General features: G+C 38.5%; 1 protein-coding gene across 1 annotated transcript in view; it reads right to left on the bottom strand.

Annotated features, from left to right (window-relative positions):
• LOC103355284 (immunoglobulin-like and fibronectin type III domain-containing protein 1) overlaps positions 1–14,119 on the bottom strand; it is a 27,381-nt gene extending 13,262 nt beyond the window's left edge. The window contains exons 1-12 of the mRNA XM_008279020.1: positions 14,025–14,119; positions 12,062–12,138; positions 6,966–7,088; positions 6,605–6,744; positions 6,352–6,451; positions 6,027–6,069; positions 5,731–5,902; positions 2,890–3,094; positions 1,990–2,262; positions 1,395–1,853; positions 819–917; positions 501–653 (exon numbers count right to left, since the gene is read on the bottom strand). Of these exons, the coding sequence (XP_008277242.1) occupies positions 501–653; positions 819–917; positions 1,395–1,853; positions 1,990–2,262; positions 2,890–3,094; positions 5,731–5,902; positions 6,027–6,069; positions 6,352–6,451; positions 6,605–6,744; positions 6,966–7,088; positions 12,062–12,107 (1,813 nt within the window). The 5' untranslated portion in view covers positions 12,108–12,138; positions 14,025–14,119. The remainder of the gene's footprint in view (positions 1–500; positions 654–818; positions 918–1,394; positions 1,854–1,989; positions 2,263–2,889; positions 3,095–5,730; positions 5,903–6,026; positions 6,070–6,351; positions 6,452–6,604; positions 6,745–6,965; positions 7,089–12,061; positions 12,139–14,024) is intronic.
• Positions 14,120–19,722: the final 5,603 nt, after the last annotated feature.

Raw genomic sequence — 19,722 nt, forward strand, 5'->3', positions numbered from 1 at the left:
CTTTCACTTGGTTTATTGTCACTTTCTAGTTCATTTGGATTTGTGTTAGAGCCACAGAATGTGGGTAATACACAAGTAGCTTTACATAGTGGGTTTTCAGTACAGTCTGAGCAGTCCTGCAGTGCGCTATTATCTGACACAAAGTGTTCCAGTAAATGATTTCCATTGGCTAAAACAAACAAACAAAAAAGCATCAGGGATTAATTCTTTACCCTTTTTAAAGTGTAAATAACAAGTTTGCCAACTTTGAAATAATTTCCTTCATTTGGGTCTATAACATAGCTTAAAATTAGAAAAATATTTAGTTATATGGTCCTTAGATTGGATGGCAGAGGAAACAGATTAAAGGTAATGCTGAAAATTTTAATTATTATGTAGCATTGTACAGACAGAAAATACTTAATCAAAAACACAGTTTGTAATATGTAGTACATCTGATACAAGTATGTCTAATTTGGGGTCAAATGTAGAGCTTCTCCTGCTTGGCGTTCCGTTCTTACCAGATGTTTGTTCTTTCCAATGGACTTTCTTTGTTTTCTTCTGGCGTGTAACAGACCCAGAGGAGCTTTTATCTCCATTGGATTTAGCCACTCCATGTTGGCCAACAGTAGACATTTCAGGCTCATCCACATCATCATATTCTTCACTGGAATCTGGAATAACACAACACATGATCAAAAACTGTACTAGGGCATAATTTATGGATGTTACCATAGCAAAAACACACCTTAAATGGTCGTGCCAATCATCAAGAACTGGGCCATTTACATAAATATGTATGTTACGAGCAGCGTTGTTTTGCACATGTTGTTTCTTACCAGTTACTCCATTTTCTGACTTTTGACCTTGCGTTACGCGCCTTGAATGAACGGCATGTCCAGGGAGGTCTTCATTACCCTCAGAATCTTCATTTGCGTCTGTATTATGTCAATTAGAAAAAGGGAAAAACTTAGCCTTTAAAGTCAGTGGTATTTAAAGAAAAATCTAGATTGTATTTTTCTGTAGTTGGACTTATTACTGCACAATGTTATTGAGAAATATGATCAGGGTTGTTTTGCTGAACCTTTTTGGCTCACACCAATACGTTTAACTTGTGTTCTGCAAATACACAACAGTGCTATGAAATCCTAGTAAGCAGCTCTGTAAGATCAAAGAGCTATTATTACTATGTCACACTTAATCCAAGCACTGACAGGCAAAGATTATCTTTTAGCTAACCAGCCATGAGCCAGCCATGATAACTTAATCTCCCGTGTTGCTCTTTTGGAATAATTGAAAGTAAATAGCAGCAAGTCTGCTTGTTTTGCTCATAAACACCAATTTTTACCCACTACTGACTACTCACTGCAGTGCTGGAGGTGGATATGCATTTGTTAGGTATATATCTACTTTACCTGTTACCTTGTCAAAATCCGCTCGACCAGATTTGGTGTGTTTCTCGTTCTTGGGGTCATGTACCCTCAGTTGCACATCTGCTTTTGTTACACACCCTGAAATGTCTAATTTGGATACTGTGCCATCTCCTTTTGCGTTTTTGCTTTTTGTTTTCCCTTTTCTCCCCACTGGCTGAGCACTGGCTTTTGCAGCGTCAGCCTTGTCTTTTATTGCTCCAGCATTTTTATCCGGTTCAGTGATTTCAGATATTTTACTGTCTCCTCCACCAGTGGTTATTGTCATTTTTTCTTTCGGTTGTCCTCCTTCATGTTTTGCTTTAACAGATGCTAAAATCTTCTCCATCTCCTGTCGATATTTTATTTGCTGCTCTTTGGCCACTTTGTCAAGGTCAATCCGCGATCCACCTGCCAAGGTAGTTTTACGAGCTATCTTCTTACCTCCAGCAAGGTTACTCTCAGCTTAAAGGTTGTGAAGTAGAACATACGTGACACATTTATTTGTGAAAATCATTACTCCTGATCATGGCAGTAATTAGGATTACATGGGTACAGAGGGGTAAATTGATTATTCTTGCAATGTACTGTAAGGTCTTACCTTCCACAACCAGCCAGGCGCTGCAGGATGTAATTCCAGCCACGGCTGAATAGATGCCTTTGTCCAACTGCTGGCAGTCCTTAATCAGCAGCCTGTGAACTAACTTGTGGTCTGACACGGTTGTACTGTATTTTTCACCATCCTCCAGGGTACTACCTTTTCCCTTCCATGTAATCTTAGGTAGTGGGTGTGTCAGTACACACTCAAACAGGGCATCCTCTCCTTCTTTGACTTTAGTCTCCTGAATTTTAATAACAAAGTCCACACTGGAAACTGAAAAAAAAAAAGGATTAAACATTAAATTTGCCTTTGGAATATTTGGATACTCCATTAAGTTGCAAGTCTCAGCTTTAATTAGTATGTTTTCATAAGTATATAAAGAAGAGTGTGTGAGATGTAGCTATTTAAAAGAGCTGAAGAGTAAGTCAACACTTGGCTCTCAAATATTTCTTGAGCAGCTGTATGGTTTCAATGTTAGCTCATGCACAAAATAGCTCAGGATTGAGATACCATTTATTAGACTGAGGTGGGGCTTTCTGAATATATGAAGAGTGAAGTTGGAACTATGCAATTCAAGAAGATAATAAGGTAGGGAAAAAAGCAATAATCTGCCACAAAGATACCAATGGAAATAGGTTGAGTACCTGGCAGCAAGTATCCCACAGTGATTGTGTTGGTTTAAAAGTCCTATTTGGGTGAAGTTAAACATTGGATGCTACCTGTCAGCGTTGCGTTGCAGTGATAGCTGTGGACTGTGCGTTTACCAAAAGTTCTAAAAGAAAACAGTTCTTAAAAGTATGATCTTCTAAATGGACCTCAAATGCTAAATTAGTATTGTTAGACACTTGAACACATTCGATTTTTTCTTTCAATCCCAGCCAGTTTCTTTTTTGAACCTACGCTTAAACTCTGCAGAGAAGATGTTGAATTCTTCAGCATCCACTTGATTCAGCTCTGCATTGCGGCGGTTGATCTCTTCAACATCCCCCTGATAGAAGTCTGTGTCATCTTGTATCAGGCCTTTAATTCCGAAATCCTTTGTCCTCCCAACACTCCTAAGATCGTGTGTCTGTATTTCATCTTCATCATAGGGAATTACACCATCCTGCAAGGTGCACAAAAGAGTTACAGACAAGATTAAACTTTAATATTCTGACTATTGAGAGGATCATTTTGCTATGTGATATATTTTGCATTTTAAAAATGTCAACACCGATCAACATTTTCCAGTTATTTTTAAAGGTGCACTGTGAATCTGAAATAAGTCTGAGACAAGTACATAGCACTCACTGACTGCTCTGTTATAGGTACGAATACCTAAATAGTCAGCAGTAGACTGTTCTCTGATGTATATATTATGTGTTATTGCTGTTTTGTGATTAAAAAGTGGTAGAGCAGATTGTTCACCAAGGTTTGCAAAGTCAGTGGTTCGATTCCCAGCTTCCTGGGCGAGACACTGAACCCAAAGTTGCTCCCACTGGTAGCTTTGTCGCTACTGGTGTGTGGATGAGTTGGTAAATGGGCTTTGAGTATGGCTCACGTACAAAACAGCGCCATATACATGCAGACTATTACCCTCACTCATACACTGTATACCAGTGCAACAATAACGACATCACCGGCAATCATTATGAAGCTTTGACTTTGGAATTTCACTGTTGCCAGTTTTAGGTTTATTGAAACTGAATGTAAATAGCAGACTGGAGACGAAACAAATGACGACACAATAGTGACCTGGCAATCACAAGGTAGCCTCTCCTTTAAATATACCCCACATTTGTCTATTTTACTGTAAATAGAACCATAATTTACAACATTTACACCATACTGTATTGAAAAGGTCTTGAAACTAGAGATTGAGACCTTAAACCCATAAGGAAAGTGTTTACTGAGGTAACCAATCAAGGGAGAAGTAGAGACTTTTAATACAATCTTCCTTTTTTTTATTTTTTATTTTTATTTTGGCAACAAGTAGAATCGCCCCCTGCTGGCCATTTGAAAGAATACAGATTTAAGGCATTTTTGCATTGGTTTTACTTTCACTTTGTAGACCCGAACCTACGTCCATTTATTAAATACAGTATATGGATGCACAACTGTAGTTTTTGCATTTCTAAAATTTGGCACATTGCATCATAGGCATGTTGACATGAAGCAGTTTGTAGGAAATGTCACTGCAATAAATTTTGTAAAAGGCACATACAGAAGTGTAATATAACAATAGGGAGGGATTACAGACACAGTCAGTGTGGCAGTTAGAGATCTCTTGCTAGTTTCTCTGAGCATCTTTTAGCTGAATTTCCAGCTCTAATGAAGCACAGCCGTCTTTTGTACCTGTTTTCTGATACTGACAAGAGAGGTAAACATCTGATCACGATGGGAGTCAGAGAGACCTTGGAAGTGAGAGGAATAGAATCAATGACATGAAATGAGCAGTGAAAATGGATAATAATTGCCCACAAGTAAATATTTCAAATGCAGTTCTTCTGTTCATTATGAGTATAACTGGATTTGAATGATCAACTCATCATCACTACACACATTAATATGGCTTGGTGACTATTCAGTATGAACATGACTTTTCCAGAATTTTCCCAAGACAAAACAGCTGACTGGTCATTTTAGTCCAGCTGGCTGCTTTATACTACACACTTTTTAATTTGCTAAAGCAGTATTGATGAGCAAGTTGCAGTTTGCTGTGAGGGCATAATTTGCCACAAACCTTCTCAAAAACAGACCATTATGATGGTGGTGAATGTTCAGCCCAGAGGTTGCTGTCTTCGGTGTTTGACAAATATTCGCAAAATAACCGATGACAAAACCCATTAGGAATCGCATTGATTGCACAGACAAGAGACATCCTCATTAGATGGGCTGCTTAGGAAAACACCGGTGGCAGCACCTTGTCAATTGTGCAGCGAGCATTAAAAAGCCCACTGAATTAGTCGCAGTTTTCAGAACTGCCAAACGGATATTTATGGACTTAATGCATAAAAAAAATCAGTTAATTATTGTTCTCTAAGACACATTGCAAACACTAACACTGACAATTGTCCTAAAGTGACAGGCCTTTATCTAAGACTCACATTGTAATTTGACAGTTTAAAAATGCCCTAAAAAGTTTTCAAGTGTTTAACCACTGCACAATCATCCTAGTTAGGGTTTTAGAAATAAAACATAATGGATGAGAACCTCCTGCTGCAAGCATATACGTTTTCCATATTGTGCGTTTTATCCATGGTTTACATTCCTGCTCATCTTGTTGTTGATGATTGTTTTCTCCTGCTTTTTGTATAATAAAGTCACTTTTTTCTTAAATCACGCCTGCATAGTACGAGTAGGTGTGGAATGGGTTAATACAGAGGAAAAAGATGAGGAAAGATGGTGCCCAAAGGAAAGCTAGAGATAGAGATGATGCCAGTAAATGAAGAGCAATACAACGCATAAGAACTTTATCACGGTCTGTTACAGTAATTCACGATACATTTACAATCTGGCAGGCACACGCATTAAAACCTGCAATAATTAAGATCAATGCATATGATGAAATAGTGGCATCAGAATGTTTTACAGGCCACCAGATTTTGGCTTTTAAAGTGGGAAGTCCTGCTTTTCACACTTTATCAGTACCAGATGTCCTCGGGGACACAATAAATCTCTTGGGGAAGGTCTCATCAAGAAGTACATTTACTGTTTAGCAGAAGATAATGCATTTGGTGTGAGGGCTGAGAGTTTTCATACCTTACACTTATTTTGTGCTCTCTCCTTCTTCTTCTCTTCAAGTTTCTTGAGAATCAAATGCAAGTCTGTAACACCGAACTCAGAACAGATGCGCTCGTAGTCTTTCCTGTCAGCATTCAGCATTGCATCCCAGAACTTTTCGTCACTTTCTCCATCTGCTCTCTCTACTTTGCTGAAGATATGAGACAAATATTAAATATAATGCAACTGGCTGTCAGAAAAAGGTTCACCGGTAACGTACACACACTCATGCAGAAACGCCTGGTTTGACATTTTGATAGCTTGTAGTTTCTTACCTCTTTTTCAGCAGTTTTCTGAAATCTGCCGGATTTGTCGAAGCTGAAAGCAGCACATTCAGTTCAAGGTTTGTGTTTTTTGCAAACATTTCCAGCTGAACTGATGGTTTTAAGTTAGATTAAACTATACATACACATTGAGTCACTCACAATATCTTACTATATATTATATATAACAACATATATTGCACTTATTTCAAAATTTGTTTTCGAGTCATTTCAGTGCAGACTAGGAAATGATAAAGACTAAAACTGCCTCACATATACAACGAAAAGCCAGTGCTCACAATCATGCTTTAAGATGTATTGCATAGATATATCTTACCCTCAATTACAGTCAATGTTGTCGTGCAGACAGCTTTTCCATATTCGTTCACAGCGTGGCATTTGTACGTATCAGTCTCTGCACCCGACACTTTGTGAATCTGGAAATACAAATAACTGACCAAATTCACACAGCAAATAGAGCACAGTACATGTATAATTCTTAAAAATAAATAAATAAAAAATAACCTCATAGTATAAACACTAACTGCTGGCAGAATTTTGACAGCATGTAGAATGGTTTTGTCACTCACCTCTAATATGTACTCCCCAGTTGATTTATCGTATTTACTCTGAAATTTTTCCTTGTCTAAAATGAGTCCCTTCGCTCGTCTCCATGACACCTCTGGTTTCGGGTCTCCTGTCACCAGGGCCTTGAAAACGGCTAATTTTCCTAAAGGATATGTTAAAGAATCTTTGTTCATTTTCTCATGAATACATTTTATTTAATTTGAGTCTGAGTTCATAATTTGAATAATATTTCTGAAACCCAACTGGTCAGTTTCAATGCCTTTCCTTGACGGGAAATTTCTGTCACATCATATCTTTTCTGTGACAAAACAGTTACAGAAATGCACCGGTTTCAGTGCTCTGTTGGAATATTTAAAAACCCACCTTCATTGATGGTTATTGGAGCTGGTTTAGACTTGAAATCTGGGGTGGTTTTTCCCTCCGGCAGATTTACTACATACTGTGTGATCATCACCCCAGGGGTCTTAGATCTTCTCCTGAGACCAACTAGTCAGAAAAAAATATAAAAAGAAACATATCGGTTAACTATGAGCATACTAAATTACTACAGCTTAACAAAACAAAAATGAATTCAGCATTGCAGGATCTTAAATGGATATTCAGACCAAGTCTGATTATACTTTGCTGCTTTTGGTAGAAGCGATTTCTCTTTTACTACCAGCAGATGTCAGGAATGTCGCACATATTCCCAGTGATGATTTGTGTGCATGATGACAGCAACTTTCTGGCAACTGTACAAATGGAAATTACAGCACAAAAATCTCTATTTATGTTGAAAGAAGTAACTGTGCAAGCTCATTATATTCCTGTTGAGCTAAGACTTTGCTTCCTGTGACATCTGCAGGTTTTTTACTTTTGCTGAAAGGTTTAGGTGTCAGCTTTTGCTCCTATGTCGCACCAGTTGTGCCAGTGTGTTGCTTATTTATGTCAGTTGGGAAAATAAGAAAGAAAGTCAACACCCCTAACCGCTAGAGATGGTTTTATGTTAAAATCTAAAGCTTGAAAAAGAAAACATGTCTGTCATTGTAAGGGACAATATTACTCTTACTGACGGAGGGCTGACCACATATGTTACTGCATAATTTATTTATGATGTATGACAAGTCTGTCCATGTGTAATGATAATCCACTAACTTTAACCACTACTTTACCAACAGAAAAACAAAAATATGCTAGCTGTGGTGGAGCTCAGGACTGAACCTGAGGACTGTTGCTATCTAATAAATGATTTAACTTTCTGACTCATCTGTCTGATGTAAAGAAAATCACACAGTGAAACTTGCTGTGATCGATCCTGTCTCCATGTCAAGAACAATGTAATTGATGAAGTCACCCTGTTGTGTAATGTGTGTGAATTTCTCTCTTTTGAGACCCTCATATGGATCCCGCTGCTGTTTGATGCTGCAGCTGTTCAGTAAAGTCAGAGTAAAGATTGCTACAAACAACCGGGAACAAAAAAAAAACAAAATTAAGCTCCGGTTACCATTTTGTCAAAATCCTGTTCATATTTATTATTGTTGAGTTTCTGTTAGTCAGTTTTCATCACAGTACAGTTTTATTTTTATGAACATTTCAGTTTGTTGTAGATTTCAGGGAAAAGTGAAAGAGTAAGTTGTTTTTTGATTTTATCTCTCTGATGCTTTTGGATGAATGTTGGTACTGAAACGTTGAAATAACCTTCCCGGAATCATATCATATATAGTAGGAAAGTAGGTTGTGATCTCAGATACAGATTCTGTCTCGTTTCCTCCAGTACACAATTTATACAACTAACATAAATACAAGAATATGTCTGAAAAAATTATGGCCTCGCTGTCTGAGCTGCGTCTGCCTGGATTTCATACTGGCCCAATTACTAGAGTTTGTTGTGTAACTGTGCAATAGTGTCGAGGCGTTACACTGATCCAGTGCTATTTTGTCACCAGTCTTTCTGGACCTTATATAGAAATGAGAGGCAGACCTTTGAGTCTTAAGACTGGGACCTTCCAGACTTAAACAGTTCATCACCTGTCAGAAATAATTGCAGATCTTTCCCCCCAAATTGCCATTATTTTAACTTTAATCCACACATTCAGTACATTGCCCCCAAAAGTTAAATGAATAGACTGCACACAGAGACACTCAGTTATTTCAAAAAGCAGTGCATGAAATCCACTCTGTGATCCTCTGCCTACCTACTTTGCCGCTAAAAATGTTCCTCTCGGGCACAGAGTGTGCGAAGATGGAGGATCACACAGGAGTCGATGGAGAACAACATTAATCCAGGGATTAATGATTATTATGACAAGGACAGAAATAGGAGAGCTTCCACCCTGTCAAATGTGTCACTACTTTAAGGTGGATGTTTCAGGTTATCAACAAAAAAAGGCGGGACAGGTCACAAGCCAACACAGAATTCAATAATACTTAATGTATTATTCAATATTTATTCCATTATTCATAATAATGGCTGTATTGTGTTCATACAGTGCAGCAGTTCATCGAAACCTTAAAAAAAAAAAAGACTTCTGTTTGTCTAGTAGAGGATAAACAAGCTCTCTTATGTCACCTGACTTGTTGCCAGACACCTCATTAAAATGTTGAATATATCGGTGAACCATGGAGAAACCTGGACGAGAAGAGATTACATGAGATTAGACAAGTGTACATAAGGGAATGCAGTGCTATGACTGAAGGACATAAAGTGGTGAATATATATACATATATATAAAAGCAGATGTTCACTATTGGTTGCCTCTGTGAAATTGCAGGTTACGTCCTGCAGGCATTTCCTCATATTTGTAGTACTGCTGATGATTATTTGAGTCGGGAGAAACTTTTGCTCACATTTGGTGCAGGTGTATGGATTATGGGAAGGATAGATATAAAACGAGAGAGAGAGAAATAATTAAGAGACCGACATAAACAGCCAGTGGAGAGGCTGGAAGTGAAGAACTCGGCAGGCAAACAGTAGAAATGCAGGACTCCGTATAGTAACTTTTTTCCATTAGCAGCACCGGTGCTCCCTGCTAAGAGTTTTAACAGCACCTACACAAAATCAACATGCCATGCACCACATCTGTGTATATCCATCTTGACTGTATTGCTGAGAAATGCTTTGCTAAGACAGTTCACAGAAATAACAATGAAACGCCTCAATGTGAAGTTGTGCTTAATGAGAAAAAAAAAAATGCTGTAAAGTGAGGCCCTGTCCACGTCTCTCTGCTGTGCAGTGAGACAACAGACCGTTGTCCTCAGTAAATCCAGTAAATGTTATCATTTTCAAACTCTGACTGTTTGAACAGAGCTGCTTTCTCTCTCACCAGGCTTTAACATTTCCACAGTTACCTGTTCTCACCACTGTCACAAGATGATCCCCCCCCCCTTGTTTACTAAAATCCTGTTTAGTTTTGGCTTTAGCTTAAGAGAAGATGCCAAATTATTGGAGATCATTAATCCAGTGATATTTCTTCAGAGAACATTCAGAGGAGGCTTTAGATAGAGCACCCTCATTAATCCTGGAACTCACTTATTCCTTCTGACGGCAAGTTGAAAGATTTTTCAACTCAAAGTAACATTAACAAGTTAATGTATTACATTAGCAATATTAGATCAACGTCAGCTTCCTCTTTTATAAATGTAAATGAGTGCCGCCTGCATTCAGTTTGTCTCGGTGACGTCTTGTCTAACTCTCGCTGAGTTTAGTTCATACAGCTGTTTCTTTCAAGAACTATAGCATCACTTAACATTCCTGCCAGACACAAACCGTACAAGAGGTCACTGCTTCTGAACAAGAAAGTGCGACGTAATGGTCGCTGTCTGGAGCGCCGAAATGCAAACGCTTATTGAGGCCTGAATAAACTGAAGCACTGAGTGGGTCACAGTAAAGGGCAGCAGACTGGCAGCTGTAATCCAGGGATGTTTTCTTCTCATCCTCAGTTTATTGCTGAAACCTGGGAGAGAAGACCTTTAGTCAACAGGATGCCCAAGTGCCTGTCAGTAAAGGTCCAGTGAATCCTGTAAGTTAATGGAAAGGGTCGCAGGTCTTCAAAGTTTGACTGTTGCCATGTGGGCACCCCGGTCACTATTTGAATGCTCTGTTAGGCTTTGTTTTTTATGATATATGAAAGAACATGAAATAAGACGGACTAATCCAGCATCATTCATGGTGCATCAACTCTAATTATTATCATACGGGGACATTTAATCTTGGTGCATCAGAGGTCTTAATCTAATGTTACCAGCACGCACACTGGGACACATGTTCACATGACAGGCTTACAAGTAACAGCTATGCAAGCAGGATCTCAATCTGAGGTCTGAAATAGCATTAAAATATGTGACGATGGCCCCCAAAATGTAGAGAATCACAAATCTAAAGCCTAAAAACTACAACAGCTTAGTTGTCTTTGCAGCTGCGATGTTACAGATATGTAATCATAGGTTGCCTACCATGGCTTATTGGCATGGTATTGTAGGTGTAGTCAGCATCTCTCTTGGTGCCACCACTTCCAGAGTCTTAGCTACAGTCGAATAATTCTCACAGAAGCTACAGAATCCCAAAAATTGTGTTCAGGACAGCCCTGAAAAAAGTTTTTTTTGACCACTTGGGAGCAACAGGAAAGGTTGTGAATACAACGCTGACATATTTACAAGTTCTTTTTCTGGCCATCTGATGAATGTAGTTCCAATTCCGGCTCTTCTTTAGCCTTTAAATTAAAAAGGCTCGGCCTCCTTAATTATTTGTTGACTCCAGCTATATGTTATATTTTGGCAGGATTAGTGGCGGCTCATTTCCCTCCACTTTTGGTGATGAACTATCTTGCACACTGTTAGCTGTATATGAGACAGTAATTAGCTTTGCTTGTGTAAAAGACTAATGTCTGCTTTCATTACAGATAATTACTACCAAACGGTGTTACAAACCAATGCTTAAAAATCTTTTTTGTTCAAAATGATAACCCTGTATGGATAAATTTTTCTTTCACGTATGTTTAATTTGTTGCAAAATAGTTTTTCTCTCTAAACAATACAGCTGAGCCAAAGTATTTTTGGCTTAAAAATCTGACTACTGCTGGACTGTCCTTGGTATTAAGGACGAGTAAATATATGAATCTTTATGATCACATGACCTCTAGGCCGCAGCATTTACGAGTACAACTATTTGCATAACTTCTCATAAAAGACATAATTTGTCAAAGCAATACAACTACCTTTAACATTTAGAAAATGTTAAAGCAATAAAACTGTCTTTAACATTTAGAAAATGTTATTCATACCAGAAATGGATCACAAAATAATATGACAGCCCATTATGTTAAATATGGCTGATGTCTTCTCTGAGGAAACGCATAACTGGTCATTTTCATAATTTTTCTTGACACTGTTTGCTTGACTCATCTGCAGAAGACTGGATAGATATTAAGTATAATGGAAGAGAAAGAGGCAAAAAAAGAAAAGAAAGAATTTTGGTACTGTACTTTGTCTGGTGGGAGCTGAACCTGTGTTCTTCCCTCTTTTCCACATTTTGGCAGGAGTTGATTTTCAAAAGGGCGACCTGCAAAAAAAAGTGATCATTAGAACCAATCGCAAGGCAAAGTGTCAGTGTTGCTTTGCATTATAAAATATTAGCTTTCTAGATTTGTTTTGTATATGTTTTTTTCCTGCTTTGTGGTATTTTTGCAAAGAATTTTTTTTTTTTTTTTGTACTAACAGTTCAGATAAGATGGACATTTCTATTAGTGGCTTGATATGGTTCAGTTTTTTAGCACCACAGAGCCTCATTGAGACGGCTAACATGCAAAGCCTTTAATGACCAAGTTCCATCACATCTAAAAGGTCTTATTGTACCACATTGTCCCAATAGTGCACTCTGCTCTCAGAGTGCAGGCTCGCTTGTGCTGGCACAGGCCTTGACCCTGAACCATCCTTTAGTTATGCTGCTGTAAGTCAAGGCTGCTGGAAGACTTCCCACAATGCACTAAGCAACCCTTTTCTCCTCTCCTCTCTTTCACTTGATACATTTATATAATGTTATTACATGTCTTTAGCTTTGTGTCTTCTTTCTCCTGTGTGATTCGTCCTCTGTGAGGCAACCTCTGACTCAGAGCTACGCTTTTCTAATCAGCAGTTACTGGCTCCACCAACCTCCTCAGTGCTCTCTTATGCATTGTTTGTCTGTTTTCTCTCTGCTATCCTTTTCCATCTCTCACCTCCTCACCCTGACCAGCTGAGGCAGATGACCACATTCCCTGAGCCTAGGTCTACTGGAGGTTTCTTCCTTTTAAAGGAACTTTTTTTTTTTCTCTCACTGTTGCCAAATAGCAAGAGAATCATTGTATTTGTTGGGTTTTTCTCCATAATATAATATTGTGGGGTCTTCACCTTAGGACATGATGTGTCCTGAGATGCCTTGTGTTATAAATTGGCATAATATAAGTAGAACTGAACTGAACTAACTGAAAATAAAACTGCCGTACCTTCTGGTATCTCTTGAGGGGATAAATAATAAAAATATGTTATGCTTTGAGACTTCCATGTGGAGAAAGGTCAAAAATTGAACCACTATGTTTTTTTTGTGTGTTTTTTTTATGACCTCAGGCTCACTCATTCCTGTGGTCAGTACATGCAGTGAGGATTACATGTGCCTTATGTGCAAAAATCAATTCAGTCGGTGAAATGCATTCAAAAAAGGATAGCAGCAGTTGCTTGTTATGTAAGACAAAGTATTAAGCAACTACATATCTCTAACATAGTTATGTATATACATTTAAATGATGCATATTATTATTTTTAGGATGAATCTGAAGGCTTTTAGACAATAAGACTTTGGACATTGTGATGCCAAGTCTCACTGACTTCAAGACCAACACTGAAACACAGCCTCCAAAGCTATAGTTAGCTGCAATCATATGATAAGTTCATATGGTTACACAAAGCTTATAGAGTGATGCTGCTTGAATACCTCGATTCCCAGAAAGATGCTCAGATTTAGGTGCTGTTAATACATCAATTTAGTTAAAGTATGGCAATTATAAATAAGATAATAACCTGACAAATATAGACAGAGTGCGGGGTAGTGATATGCAGCGATATCTTTGTTACAGCTGCATGTTCATTTATCTGTTCACATTGACACAGTGATATTTGCACCCAGTTTGTAATTTATCATGGGTTTGTAAGGATGTAATGAACCAAATGACAAAATCTGTCTGTCATACATCACCATGCAGAGCACACCAAGACTTAAAAATCATTTCTTTGATCCCATCTTTTTTTTTTTAAGTAGAAACCTCTGATTGCTCTTCAGAGCAGCCTGTAAACTCTCCCCAGTTCTTCTATCAACACATAATCCACCCGGATATCATGCAGAAGTGAAGGTTGAGCCATGACCAGGATGTACCTTTGGTCAGACACAAACAAACAGAGAGAAGAGTGGTTTACCTGTCGACTGGTTTATAGATGTGGTCTAAACTCGCTGCCTCCTGGGTTTCACAGGATGTTAAATCCTTTGGGAAAACACGTTTGCTGCCTGCAAGCAACTGCCAAAGAGAGGCTTCTTCTCAAAGAGAGTCAGATGGATGCTCAGAGCGGGTGGGTTATTATTATTGAGGGGTAGTGGGGTGGAGGGGGAATGGGGCCTCACTGGATGAGGTAAGGCAGGATGAATAGCCAGAGGGAGAGGGAAGGGCTACCAATGACAAGTTAGTGGTGAAGTTTATCTCTCACTCCAGTAATTACTGATGACAGTGCACTCATCTTTCAGAGAACAGCTGCTGACAAGGAAATGATTGGTGACTTCATTTTGTTTGTGTGGTCTCTGATTCTTGCAGATACCACGTTGCATGTCCTACATGCATACGACTGTCAGTTAAACAGTGAAGCCGCACTTTACTTTAGTGGGGATATCAGTTCCAGTTAAGCAGTGTTAATTGCTGAAAATGCAGGCAACTGGCTTATTATTTAAAAGATACAGATTAGAGTTTGAGCTGGCACCACAGGGCGTAATTTCAAGTGTGCAGCATTAAAAGCTGCCTCCAAATGTGGTGATTTAAGTGGTGGCTGGCAGGTAACTTGGCAGAGGGGACCAATGCTATTAATTTGGAGTGTGAAGATACTGAAAGAATGTGACTTAAAGTCATACTCTCTTTTGAGCTTTTAGGTGATGTGATGTTGAAGCAAATTCAGTTGGATTCTGGCGTGAACTGTGCCCTTGCCTGGATATTAGCGAAGATCACATGTTGCGAACAAGGCACTTATCCCCTTGTCTGCAGTGTGCTTCTTATATTACGATACATTACATAATCAAGGTTATGGCATTTATGTGGTATAAGCTCCTCTTGTTATTGCTTAGAGGCAGTGGTGACTTTGGAAAGGGAAGATCAAATGAAGAACAAGGCATTAATGCTCTCAAGGTCAAATACCAGAATGTCCATTACATTCATCCCATAACAATATAAACCATGTATAACTCTGTCTGCTTTTAAAATGTGTAATGTGCGCCACTTAAAATGGATGAAAAAATATTGACTAGATGTCCCTGCAGCAAGTGAGAAAGCCAGCCATTGATGTTTAACACACTTTGTTTTTGCAGTTGCTGATCTAATTTCCTTATGGGAGGTAACTATATTTAATTCCTGTTATGTTCTCTCCATGGAAACCAGTTTGTTTTTTGCCACATTAGCAGCATGACTCTAGAAATGGCAATGCTGTTTTTTCCGTCAGCCTGTTGGTCCTTTGGTTCACCGCTCAGGTCTAGAGAAACAACTACAGACCAGAGCAGGGCTGAACGATACAGCTGAAGATTTAATGTGATAAAATGTTTCATTTTACTCTTTTGATAATTACTGGTGATTTTTTTATTTAACTATTTCTAAAAAAGAACAGCAGACAAAAGGTTTACTTTGAATGTTATGACCTTACTATAAATGTAACCACATTGCCAATCAGGGATCACAGATAATATTTTTTTTTGTTTTTTTTTAATTACACACGAATAAATTAAGATACATAAATATATAGGGACAAAGAAACAATCTGACCTTTACATGCTTTGATGCAAACTGACCTAACATTCATCAAATGCAAACAAATGTTTGAAACTTTGAACTTAATCAATAAAATTTGTGCGATGTTGACGGGGTGTTTTTTTTTTTCTTTTTTTTTTTAAATGTTGGGTATCTGGAAGGACTCAGAGAGCCATCAGAGTGAAGCCACCACAATGTGCTTTAAAATTAAAAAATGATGGACCAGGGCTGGGTGTCACTCAAGGACCTTGTACCAAGCTCCATTTCAAGTCCATCGGTCTTCAGAGAAGGCCTTGGGGAGTGCATCACTTAGGTGGAGGATGTGGGGGACTTTGATTCATGGGTGTTTTTGTTGTTGTTGTTGTTGTTTTTATCATGAAGCCTGTCTAACATGTACAACTGCTGATTCCTGGCGGCCACAGACTCCAGCAGGAGAAAGCTGCAGGCGTAGATGGGCCTACCAGAGGCTCAGGCAGCTACAGACTAGCATGCCTCAGGAGACCGGCATGTAAGGCAACAGACGATACAATGGAGGATGAAGGGGCCTATTATCAAGGGTAGGCTGTTATGAGCAAAGGAGCACGCTTGGGATTTGTTCATGTAACTGAACTTTATGTTTTATGTGTGCTTTCATGGTGGTTTGTATCTAATCCATTGAAGTCAAACTACTGAACAATTTTCTTTTTGCTACTAAGTAAAAAGTCTATCACTGCCACATATTGCTATTGTTTCATTGCCCAGGCCCACTTCTATTCTCACATGGCATACTACTGTGATCATGCTATGTGAAACACAAACACAATGCCAGACAGGTTGTAACATGCTAACATGACACCTCGCAAATACATATTGGCATACAGCAATCCCTAACACATGTACAGACAAAGCTTGGACTAATGAAGTGCTGTCTGAAAATGCAAACCTGAGCCCGAGAAGTAGACCTGATATTTCCTAGCCTGGATATTTTACAGTAAATAAACCCACAACACACACTTACCTCTGGTACTACCAATTCTATCCAAAAGTTTTACATTCTGGTGGTTAATAAGTGAACCCTCATGGAATATTATAAGTGCCACTTCAAATATCCAAACCTCTGTTTCCCCAGGGTAACATTTTTTTAAACACCAAATTCTGATCTCTAAACGTATGTCCCCATGTACAAAATACATTCTACATTTCCATATTAGTCTGATTTTGGCCAAAACACAAGTGCCAGTACCACGAAACCTGCTTCTGTGAAATGGCACACCATGGAAACTGCTCGTGGACTGAATAATAGATGGAAATACAAGCTTGCAACACGTTGGATGTGTCTGTCTCAACAGCCATAGAATCTACTAGCACAAGGTCCAAACGGTGCCAGCGTCCTGTCATGCTTGTCCTTCCACGTGCAGTACCTCTAATGCATCTGAATAGGCTCTTAAGTTGGCCTGAGCTCACATAAACCAGCTGGATTAGGAATTAAAGCCCCTCGGCCTACCCTCCTGATATTGATGAAATGTCATCCTGCATAGCTTTCATTCCAGTCATGGGGAACCACAGAAAGCTGCCGCTGAGGTGCTAACTAGACAGGCTGGCCTGTCTCTCTGTAGTGCAGATTGCTCTTCTGAGGGAAACCTCAACAGTACATCAGCTGAGGCCTTGTCACTCACTCTTCAACAAGGAGTGAAATTATTCCTAATTGCGCCTCAATTAGAACTTCAGTGTGGCGCACAACAAAAAATCTTCGCCTCTAAACAATCAAAAGTTATTTTAACAAGATCAGGCCATTTGAGTCATGGTAGCTCAAAATGATTAGAGAACAGTCATGGTTTATGTAGACATAGCTAACAATAGATTGGATTGTAGTTGAATTTATATGTTGGAAGTCACAACTAGCTATTATTCTGTCCATGGTCTGTACTTTTTGGTGTTTTATTCAAATGATGTTTGCTGTTGTTGTGTAGTGACATTCAAATGCACATACACAAGACAAATAAGGGATCTTTCACAAGTAGACATGGCAATATGTTCAGGCATACAATTTCTCAAACATCCAAGTTTTTAATATAAACAGTAGGTACACATTTATGCCTTGCATGATTTTAGGAATAGTAGCAAACACACTCTGGGTTTTGTATCTTTTATGGATTCTGCAATATTTAAGTAAAGGAGACATCTGCACTACACATGCTCTTAAAAAAAATCTCCATGTGTGCAAGTGAAAATTGTACAGGAGATATTTTCCATTAGCAAAATCTGAAGTATATTCAGGTTTCTTGTTGTTCCATCAAAACTTTGACACTCAACACTTTCTGGTGCTCGACAAACAAATCCGGGAGCTAAAAAAAAAATACACTGGTTTTGATAAAAAACATGAGTGTGAGGCAGTGCAAATATAATTTTGTGTGATATTGAGAACATTCTCACATTTTGCTGAGGAAATAAATGGTAAATAAATAAATAAGTAAACACTTATTTTGAGCTTTTTTTAAAACTTAGGTTCCAAAGCGCTTTGCAATGGGTTTCTCATTCACCTGTTCACACAAATACACTCACACCAATGGTGCCAAGAAATTAGTGTGACAGTTATAAAACTATGTGAGAAAGCACGAAGAATTCATGTAAAACCCGGAATCATTAATGTTAACTCACTCCAATTGATTTTACCTTTATAATATAGATATGAGCTACTATCCCTGCATTTCTGATGGGATCAGAGACCATGTTTTACTGACTAATTCTGACATTAACTGGTCATTCTGATGACAATATAAATATTATGAAGGACATTTCTCCTTATCTGTGGCGAGCATGGATGGGACAAAGCAGTTTGGTTATTCTGGACAACAAGTGATGTTAAAAGATCCAGGCAAGCTGCTGGAAACTTGATTATACTGTAACACTTATGATACTTTTGAAGATCTAATGTTTCTATAGCTTGGCTATTGGACAGGTCATGTTGTTTCTTTCCACAGTTCAGCCACAATATTAAAAACACCTATCAAATACTGTTAGGGTCCCGAACGTGCCACCAAAACAACTCTGAACCGTCAGGGCATAGATATAGGACCACTGGGGGTTGTTGTCCGACACTGGGGCATTGACAGTGGAACCTTTGGATCCTTCAGGCTCTAGTGAATGCTTGACTTAATTGGATCTAAGGAGTTTGGAGACTGAACTGACACCTTGGGCTCTTGGTTGTGTTCCTCGAGTCTTTCCTGAGCAGTTTTTGCGGTGTTGCATTGTTCTGTAGGGGTAGTGTGCTTGAACTGGAACAATTTCCCTGAGCTACCCAACCAAAGGGATCAATGAAGTTCTATCTATCCAAAAAAATAATAATAAAAAGTTCTATGTATCTATTTAGTTGGGTGGTATGTAAGCAACATAAATGCAGGACCAAAGGTTTCTCCACAGAATATTGCACTGTGATGAAATGATCAATGTTACTGATCTGTGATTGTTATGTGTATGTTAAGAAGAACAATATTGTTAGTAAGTATCTTACTGAACATGTTTATGTTCAATCCACCTGCACCTTAAATTACACCTCATCTAAATACTGTAATTCTGTTCCTTATTTAACCATGCTGCTAAATTCATGTGAAGTCACGTTGCACCTCTGAACCATTTTAGCACTCCATGTACATTATTTGTTGTTCATACAATATCTCACTTTATTCTTATCTCAGCGTATACCGGTTTCAGTTTTTAAATGTAAGTTTATTTATCGTATTTTAACTACCCCATGGCTGCTACTACTGTTGTACAACTGTTGCTACCATTCTGTGTCCAACTGCTCTACATGCCTTAAATTGCCTCCAGGGGACAAATAAAGCTTTTTGTATCAAATTGAATTAAATATTTTGGAAAGATTGGAAACGAGTAAAAATGACACCTTGGTGCAAGGTATCTGCAGGTTTTTTAACAGTAAGGAACCTATTTGTTGCTGGATTTGTAGAAAGATGTTCCCATTTTCATTCTTCATAGAGCTCTATGTAGCTCTATATGATTTGTAGACTTCTCCAATACCTGCTATTTCTATAAAGAGTCTAGATAACTCCACTTAGATTTAAAATCTATCCCATTTACACCCACCAATGAGGAAAGGTTTTGGTTGAACTACTGTAATG

The sequence above is a fragment of the Stegastes partitus genome, unplaced genomic scaffold (genome assembly GCF_000690725.1).
Source record: "Stegastes partitus isolate 25-593 unplaced genomic scaffold, Stegastes_partitus-1.0.2 Scaffold4, whole genome shotgun sequence".
Lineage (NCBI taxonomy): Eukaryota > Metazoa > Chordata > Actinopteri > Pomacentridae > Stegastes > Stegastes partitus.